The following is a 9,986-nucleotide window of genomic DNA, read 5'->3' on the forward strand; positions in this document are numbered from 1 at the left end:
GGACACAAACTGTCTTAGACACTCACCTCTGGCAAGAGGACCAAACCTTACGCTATTACAATGTCAGCTTCTACCCGTCTGCAGCTGGCCTCATTAACAAGCCCCAACTCCACCACCACTCATAAAAAAAACAGCACCTTGTATGTAGCCGGTATGCTGTATGGCTGAGAACGTCACACGGCATTGTATTATATTTTCTTTAATAGAAGTTATACGTGTTTTACACATAGACTGTATATATCCCAGAATGACAGGCTTACTTATTTTCATATGTAACTTTGTGTGTCTGTCGTTTCGTCTATGTGTTCTATGTTTCTTATTTCATTTGTTCGTTAGGGTTCATTTTGTTTTACTTTCTGGTTGTCCTGCCCTTTGTTGAAGAAATATTGTGAGGGATCTGTGTCTGCAACTGGGCACCCAACCCGTTCCCCCCAAAATACAGATTACATTACATGTGTCATTATAAGTAGCCCTGAGCTGAGAAACACAACACACACATTCACAGTAACATTTTGCTTTTATTGGAACAAGAGCCAGAATTCAAAGCAACACATGACAGAAGGCATTTCCACCATTTAATGATCAGAGCTTCCATCTTTAAAGGACTGGAAGTGGAAGAAGTTTACATGGAAATGAGGAATCTGTTCAATCACTTTGTACAAAGTTCATTGATGGATTTATTACAAGAAGCTGAAAGATTTCTATGATCCTGTACAGACTCAACTGATCTGTTCTCTACCAGGAGGAGACTCTCCCTCCTACACAGAACACAGAGACACTGAGCAACCAGAACCAGACCAGGACCAGAACCCAAAGCCAGGATAAAGAGGTTCAGTGAATGTGGTGTTGAAGGTGTGGAGGTGGATCAGTGTGTCAGAGGAGACTCTGTAGAAGGACAGAGTGCCAGCAGGACAGTCCACATACACTGCTACTCTACCAGAGGAGGCGGAGAACGTTCCTCTCTTATTGTGACTGACAGAGTAATCACCATCATCAGAGCAGATCAGACTCCAGTGCCCCGTTTCAGAAAGTTTAGTGAAAATTCAGAGAATGTTCAACCTGAGATGAGGGGAAACTCTGGGTTTTCTGTTTCAGAGAGAGAGATCAGATAATCGCTAGAACTCCTGCAACTGATGCTGTGAACCTCAATAAATAAGAGGCTTCGATCACTTTCTGGCAAGAGGATTACTGCATGTTATTGGTTGTATTGGCCAAGTTATTTTAACAGATAAAAATGACTGGATTGGTCGGTATCCAGAAAGTAAAATAATGTAGAGTCATAAAGATAATTGCAAAAGAGATCATGTATTTATTTTATATATAACTCAGCAGTAAGTCATGTTAATTATAGGCTATAGACTGTTCCAAATATAAACAAGCATATTAGACATACGCCTACCAAACACATAATCCAGCAGCAACAACAGGCTTCTATTATTGCCTATAATCACGTAAATGTCATGTCTGGCTTCCCCATAAACTGCAAACATTTATTTGGCCACAATTGTGATTATTCCGTTAAAAGAAACAGTAAAGTTTCACAAAGACAAACCTTTTCTGGGCAATGCAGCTTATATTTGCTGCTTTTCGTCATGACACCTGTGTTTTTGTCGTCTCACACATGTGGCTGTGTGTAGCAGATACGTTGTTGTGTTACATAGGCAGGTTATAGGTAATGCAGGGAGCGGAATAACAGCAAGCTCATCGGACGTTTCCTAAAAATAAATATTGTTCATGAGTCCTGCACCTCGAATCCAAGTCAAGCCTGATGTCTTTTGAGGACGAGTCACAAGTCAAGTCTGAAGTCACTGTGTTCTCTTTAGTGCGACTCGAGTCACACTAAAAAGAACACAGAGACATGGAGGAGGAATCTGAACCAGACCACCAGAACCCAAAACCAGGATAAAGAGGTTCAGTGAATGTGGTGTTGAAGGTGTGGAGGTGGATCAGTGTGTCAGAGGAGACTCTGTAGAAGGACAGAGAGCCAGCAGGACAGTCCACATACACTGCTACTCTGTTGGAGGAGGAGGAGAAGATGTCTTTTTCTCTGCTGTTGTGACAGACAAATTGACCATCATCAGAGCAGATCAGACTCCAGGACTGATCATTCTCTCCAAACCAGCAATGAGCTCTGTTTCCTCTCCTTTTGATTCCTCTGTAACTCACTGACATTTTAAGTCCTCCTCTCCACTCGACCTCCCAGTAACAGCGACCAGTCAGACCATCTCTACACAGCAGCTGAGGACAGTAGTCAAACCTGTCTGGATGATCAGGATACGACTGATCCTCCTCCACATATGTTGCCTTCCTGTTGTTGTCAGACAGTTTGATCTTTCTGTGTACTGTGTTTGTGTCGAGTGTGAGTTCAGAAGAATCTGATGGAGAGAACGAGACACAATACAGCTGCAGTTATTGATCTATCATCTGTTCTTTGATTGACACTTTGACAATGACATCAGAGCTTTGACTGAGTGATGTCACAGTCTGAAGATGGTTGAATATGTGCTGCTTTGTTTTCATGAATCAAATGAAAAACACACTTACACTTTCTCAGACCTGGTCTCAACCATCGGACTCCAGCAGGCTCCACCCTGAAAGGAGGAGGAGGGGGGGTCAGACCAGCACATCCTCTTTCAGCATCAAACATGGACATTACATTCCTCTCATACACATGTACAAAATATGTGCTAATGTATAATATATGCTTCTCCCTGCCCCCCTAAACCTTCAACTCTGCCACTCTCCTCATACACTGAGAGTGACCCATAGAATGTTGGTGTGTGTGTCGAAAACATCTGATAACACACACAAACCTCATTTTGGATCATCACATCTCCAACTTCAAAAGCAGCCCTTGTTCCAGACCTCCAGAAGTCTAGTATTCTAATATTCTCAAAATATTAGACTAAATGTCAAGCTGAGAACAGCCTTTAATCTCTCAGTCTAAAGTTGACTGGAAGGCTAAAGTGTGGTAGGAAAATGTGCACAAGCAACATGGACCGCAGCTTCACAAGGAGTGGCCTGTGGCTGGAGTCATGCTGATTTCCTTTTCCAGCAGGACTTGGCACTTACCCACAGAGCCAAAATGACTAGTAACTGGTTTGCTGACCATGGTATTACTGCGCTTGGTTGGCCATCCAACTTGCCTGAACTGAACCCCATACAGTATCTATGGGGTATTGTCAAGAGGAAAATGAGAGACACCAGACCCAACAATACAGACGAGCCAATGGCCGCTTTCCAATCAACCTGGGCCACAGGCTAATTGCCTCCATGCCGTGCCACCGTGATGCAGTATTTCAAGCAAAAGGAGACCCGACCAAGTACTGAGTGCAAGTTCAAATGAATTAAGTTACCAACATTCACTTTTCTGCCAGTGGGCGACAGTTACTATTATTACTAGGAGTCCGGAATATCAAGCAATTTCATAGGAGGACAATCCTTGCCCCAGTGAAAAGGGATGATTTCTACATGTGCTGGGTCTCTCCCCAGTGGAACTGTTAAAGGGATAGTTTGGGACTTCTGAAGTGTGGGTGGATGAGGTACTTATGCATAGTCAGTGTATTACTTGCAGTAGATGGCGGTCAGCATGTTCCCACTTTGAAGAGTTGTACCGGCACAGAAGCTAAGCAATGTACTGCTACACGTTCAGCAGAAAAATCTTAGTATTTTTGTCACCTAAAAGTAGGCCCACTGGAACAAAAATCTAAACCTGTTCAAATATACGCTATGTGTTTTATGACTATGAAGATTCTCAGTCATGCAGGTCATAGTTATCCAAATAAGGTCAAAATTAAGGGCATCTGGGCAACATCTTTGTGTATCTTCAACCAAGTCCAGTTGCCATTTCATTTTAACCTTCCTTGGATATGTGTTTAATATTTTCTGTGCTTTATCTTGCCGTCAGACAGACATTTTATTTATACGGTTTATGGCCAGGTTACGCTTATGTGCAGTAATATGGAAGTTCTGTAGTTAAAAAATGTAGTTCTTAATGAAATTGCTTTCTGACAACATAGTAAAGTGCTGAAAATATAGCACATACACTTGATACATACTGATATTGATTTTATTTCGGTGTGCCTTCTTTTAGGTGACTAAAATACATTTTGTTTAGCCGTATGTAAACATTATTTGTCATTTTCTGCTTTTCACAGACACAGATCAAGTCACAAATGGATTTACAAAAACATTAAAAGGGGCTATATGTAGTTTTCAGCGGCCATTAACAGCAGTTTTTAGATTGCCGCCAGCAAAGTAAATGACCTCTACTTGTTTCGACCCACAAAAAAAGCAACTCTATCAATAGATCATGTTAGATCAGATATCATAGACTGGTCAGAGGAATGCAAGGCCCTACATTCCAGGGTGGTGCACAGTATTTATTCATGATAATATTTTTTTAATATTAACACTTCTATATCTAGAATATCTTTGATATTCAGCTAATAACCACAACACCTAACTAGAGAATTCTCACGCCAAAGTCTTATCAGAGATAGTCTCTGTCACCTCTGCAGATAGTAGCAACCGTGAACTGTCCAAACTGAATAATCAATTATTACCAAAAGGCAATTATCATGATTGTTCCTGGAGAGGTTTTCACCAGTGCTTTTTTCTGATCAAAGGAAAAATGCTTCCTAAGTGTGATTGTTCAAATAACACTCATATCCACCACTCAACAAAAATACCTAATTTCTAATTGATTGTCTATGGCTGCAGCAGGCCTCTTCATACCTGAGCGTGTCCAGTCTCCAGTGTGGACCCTCTAGTCCAGCAGACAGAAGTTTCACTCCCGAGTCTCCTAGATGATTGTAGCTCAGGTCCAGCTCTCTCAGATGGGAGGAGTTGGAGCTCAGAGCTGAGGCCAGAGATGCACAGCCTTCCTCTGTGATCAGACAGCCTGACAGCCTGCAAACAAACAAAAAAAACCCCCACATATGGCAGATACAGAAGAAAACTGTCTCCCAATAAATTAAAAATAGAAATGTAATACAATTACATTATTAATGACATTAACATTTTATTAATGACATTAACATTAACCATCGAATTGCGATCTAAATGTTATAGAGTCTACAATCATACTAGTAGCTACAGTGGATAGAAAAAGTTACTTATGCAACCAGGTTATTGTAAGGTTTTTATTTTTCATTTTTCCCCCACGAAGATTTCAGTTTGTTCACATTATAGGTCACATTAAAGGTGGGAAAAGTTCTGACATGATTTCTCTTTGTCTCATTATTTTATCATATGAACCTGGCATTTAACAGGGGTGTGTAGACTTTTTCTATCCACTGTATGTGAGCTTGTAATTAGACACATGGGTGTTTTTAGCGAAATGTGTCTATTTATGCCCCGAGGGGCAATGTGGGTGCACTCTTGGAACTGTCCTGTAGTCTTGCAAGGTGCTCTGCTCAGCTCTGGTTTTAGGTCTGACCATAGATGTGGTTTCCTTGTGTGAAAAGACTTTAGCCAGACTTTACTCAGGCTTGTGTAATTCTATGCAGGACGGAGACAGTTCTCATGCTGTCCTGGTCCCAACGTATAGTATTTTATATTGCTGCACAGGCTTTGATTGTTGAATCTTGCTGAATTTCATGGTTTGGAGGTGTACCAGATAAGCATCTCCCTCTCCTGCAGTGAGCACCGACCAGGGACCAGTGTTTCGTGGTGGGATGTAGTAGAGCTGACCGGGGCTTAAGGTCTAGCCCCAAACTGGACGGAGACTAGAGGAGGGGCATCAGTAGCATGACAGTGAGCAATGACATCAGAGTCTGGATTCTGTGAGCAGTGACATCAAATTCACAGGCACAGGTTGTCTCTGTTAGTGCTGGAGTTTTTCAGCTTCCTAGATTTGGTATAGCATGGAGATTATTCATCCAGCTCTGCAATCTTATCAGCCAGACAGGTGCAGCTGACACAGCCGGATGGAGATGTGAGTGGAGCCATGGATTGTAGATGGGGTGGCTTGGAAACAAAAATAACTAAATAGGGAGGCCAGTACAGGGTTAAGATTACACAAGTTTAGAGATGAGTTGTGGTAGCAGCTGCAGACAGTGTGGGCCCAGGCACTTACACGTGGGGGCTCAAACTTGGAGTGTTGCAGGGAAAGCTGCTCAAGTAGGCAGAACAGTCTTGAGGTGGTTGGATCCCCCAGGCTGCATGTCAAAGTATCCTTGGGCGAGGTACTGAACCCCACATTGCACTCTTGAACCATTCCCTTTTGGGGGATTATCTTTCTGTTGCCCCTGCAGTGCACTGATCTATAATGGCTTTAGCTTCTGGACAGATTAACATCCCCAAAGTTTAACTGAAGTTATGTTATAATGTGATGATTAAGTGTCCCCTTATTTTCTTTGAGCTGTGTATTTTTCTTTGTTATATGTCTAAAGGCCTCTTATGAATATTGCTTGTTTTTTGTTTTTGTCAATTATTTTTGTCTTGTTGAAGTAAGATTTCTGTGTACACTATGTTACAAGATACCATATATAGAGTTATCCATCTAAAGTTTAGATGGCATGGTTAAAGAAAACTTTGTAGCTCTGTAAATAGCCTAATCTGCTCAAAACTGTGTCTCTCTGCTCTGTCTGTCTATCGAAGAGAGTGGGCATTTGGGCCTGTGTGCCTGCTGCAGTGTGTGAGCAGATAAAGCTCACCCAGAAAGAAGGCATGCAACAGCAGAAAGCTGAATTCAACTGCAGAGTGCAGCAGATAAAATATTGAATCAAGGAAGTGTAGGCTAGATAGACCACTTACCATATTTAGTGGATGGTTGGGACAACGGTGTATTTGTGTATGTTAAAGAATTTTCTTAGGTGTCTTAATTGATGTAACAGGGAATGGTAAGACAGGTCTATCTTAGAGACATTAGTTGACCCCACAAGTGTTCGGTGTTCTCTGGGAATCTTACAAGGTTGTGTCTTACAAGAATATTTACAAGTACTCACTGGCTCCACAGTACAGTACAATCAAGATCACAGTCCAACTCATGGATAGAATAGATTCCAATATGATGAAGCATTGGAGTCCAAACATAAGATAGATTTGTTGTTCTAGGTTAAGGCCAGCTAAAGATGAGAGAAACCTACAGGGACTAGGGGGAAGACAGAAACAAAAAGGGGACCAAACGATGTTATCCTTCAGATTTGGTGTTCGCATTTGACGTATTTGCATGTTGTACGCTGGCGCTGTATCTCCTCGGCCAGGCTCAATAAACCATGCTATGTTAAGTCTTCGTCGATCTGTGAAACTTCTTCCCTTCACTAACTGAACCTGGCTCACAATATTTCTTCAACAGTGTACATTTCCAGTTGTTTGCTGTCCTAACTCCACACTAAGTGGGCATTTGGTCTCCGAATCATGGATACAAAGCATTTATCGTGAATTCTGCTGAATCCAGCGAAATATGGCAAGAGCATGATATGGGCAAAGGATGAAGAACTATATAAATGCACAACATCTCATTCGAATGTCAGCATGGGTTTTCCTTGTCAGAGAATAAAATCCTATGTGCATCAATCACTGAACGTCTTCCGTGAATCTTCTGGACTCAAATTGCTGTCGTTTTTTGCTGACAGTAATGTAAATGTAAGTAAATGTTGGATAAGAGTTCAGACTTTCACCTGGCCTAGTCCTGGGAACATTCTAAGCCATCTAAAATGTGTGGGTTTACACGCTTAGTCTGTCAATGATAGTGTTTGTGTATAGTACAATAAGTAGTAGTAATAGTAGCATAAGTACTACACTAAATTATGTCTCCATTTTTACTATGTCTAAAAATATTGATAGATAAATATAAATTGTGTATCAACTACAGCATTGCTCTATTTATTTCCTGTAATATGATACCTGAAGAACGCCACTTATTAAGTCCCTTGAGGTCTTTTTTAGGCAATTTTCCTTTAGGCATTTGGTCATAAACCAAAGTATTCAACACATTAACATGGTGTTGTTGGATGAAAAGTCAGAGGATCACCGAAGTTATTACAGTTTATCCTGAGGTGAACATCAACGTATGACCCACATGTAATTACAATCCATACAATAGTTTTTGAGATATTTCAGTCAGGGCAACAATAGTGCACCGACTGACAGGGCCACATTATCTTCCATAGGGTCACACTGTTGGAATGGTTACAAATATTAAAGTACGAGTGCAGCTTTTGCCAAAAAGAGAGCAAAAAACCATGTCAAAAGTGTGACTTAACGGTGGTACGTCAAAGACACCACCAGACATAGACAATCAATCTGCTCTTCAGCAGCAAGATAATTTAGAGTCTAGAAACTACTGCTGAAGTTTAGTTACATGTCCTTCGACATACTGTATCCTACGCAATCCTACCCCAACTGTTTATACACTAATGCAAATGCCATCAATTGACTGGGTAATTGAATCCTGACCTGAGAGTTTCCAGTTTACAGAGTGGACTCTCCAGTCCAGCAGACAGCAGCGTTACTCCTGAATCCTGCAGGTTGTTGTTACTCAGATCCAGCTCCCTCAGACTAGAGGATTGGGAGCTGAGAACTGAGGACAGAGCTTCACAGCTTCTCTCTGAGAGGTTACATCCACTCAGCCTGGAAAGACGACAGAAAGGAAACAAGTAATATGTTATTTCTTTGTTTCTTCTTTTGGAAGATAGCAGTGTAATTACTGAATATATCCCACTTACAGAGCTTTCTTGGAGGCTTTGATCACTGGCAGCAGCCTCAGAAGAGCCTCCTCTGAAACAGAGTATTTCTTCAGGTCAAACACATCCAGATCTCTTTCTGATGACAGTAAGATGAAGACCAGAGCTGACCACTGAGCAGGAGAGAGTTTATCTGTGGAGAGACTTCCTGAATTCAGGGACCGTTGGATCTGCTCCACTAGAGAACAATCCTTCAGTTCATTCAGACAGTGGAACAGATTGATGCTTTTCTCTGCAGAGGGAGTCTCTTCGATCTTCTTCTTGATGTATTCCACTGCTACCTGATTGGTTTCTGAGTCACTTCCTGTCTGGGTTAGCAGGCCTCGTAGGAGAGTCTGATTGGTCTGCAGGGAAAGTCCCAGGAGGAAGCGGAGGAACAAGTCCAGGTGTCCATTTGGACTCTGTAAGGCCTTGTTCACAGTACTCTGGTAAAACTGTGTCACTGCAGATTCATCTTTCCTTGTTTCAGACTTCGGGGAGGTTGTTTGTTCTTCTGCCAACAGGTTGACACCAGAGTTGATGAAGGTCAGATGGACATGAAGAGCAGCCAGAAACTCCTGAACGCTCAGATGGACGAAGCAGAACACCTTGTCCTGGTACAGCCCTCTCTCCTCTTTAAAGATCTGTGTGAACACTCCTGAGTACACTGAGGCTGCTCTGATATCGATGCCACACTCTGTCAGGTCTGATTCATAGAAGATCAGGTTGCCTTTCTGCAGCTGCTCAAAAGCCAGTTTTCCCAGAGACTCAATCATCTTCCTGCTCTCTGGACTCCAGCGTGGATCTGTCTCAGATCCTCCATCATACTTGATGTTCTTCACTTTTGTCTGAACCACCAGGAAGTGGATGTACATCTCAGTCAGGGTCTTGGGCAGCTCTCCTGCCTCTCTGGTCTTCAACACCTCCTCCAGAACTGTAGCAGTGATCCAGCAGAAGACTGGGATGTGGCACATGATGTGGAGGCTTCGTGATGTCTTGATGTGGGAGATGATGCTGCTGGCCTGCTCCTCATCTCTGAATCTCTTCCAGAAGTACTCCTCCTTCTGTGGGTCAGTGAACCCTCTGACCTCTGTCACCATGTCAACACACTCAGGAGGGATCTGATTGGCTGCTGCAGGTCGTGTGGTTATCCAGAGGCGAGCAGAGGGAAGCAGGTTCCCCCTGATGAGGTTTGTCAGCAGCACATCCACTGAGGTGGACTCTGTAACATCAGTCAGGACCTCATTGTTGTGGAAGTCCAGAGGAAGTGGACACTCATCCAGACCGTCAAAGATGAAGACAACCTGGAACTCTTCA

General features: G+C 42.4%; 1 protein-coding gene across 1 annotated transcript in view; it reads right to left on the reverse strand.

Moving 5' to 3' along the window:
- Positions 1 to 498: 498 nt before the first annotated feature.
- LOC119885568 (NLR family CARD domain-containing protein 3-like) overlaps positions 499 to 9,986 on the reverse strand; it is a 40,173-nt gene continuing 30,685 nt past the window's right edge. Inside the window, exons 8-11 of the mRNA XM_038696873.1 lie at positions 8,404 to 8,577; positions 4,738 to 4,911; positions 2,545 to 2,591; positions 499 to 2,375 (exon numbers count right to left, since the gene is read on the reverse strand). Of these exons, the coding sequence (XP_038552801.1) occupies positions 1,840 to 2,375; positions 2,545 to 2,591; positions 4,738 to 4,911; positions 8,404 to 8,577 (931 nt within the window). The 3' untranslated portion in view covers positions 499 to 1,839. The remainder of the gene's footprint in view (positions 2,376 to 2,544; positions 2,592 to 4,737; positions 4,912 to 8,403; positions 8,578 to 9,986) is intronic.

The sequence above is a fragment of the Micropterus salmoides genome, unplaced genomic scaffold (genome assembly GCF_014851395.1).
Source record: "Micropterus salmoides isolate LMB-PRFRI ecotype aquatic unplaced genomic scaffold, ASM1485139v1 Ms_hic_scaffold_1, whole genome shotgun sequence".
NCBI classification, from domain to species: domain Eukaryota; kingdom Metazoa; phylum Chordata; class Actinopteri; order Centrarchiformes; family Centrarchidae; genus Micropterus; species Micropterus salmoides.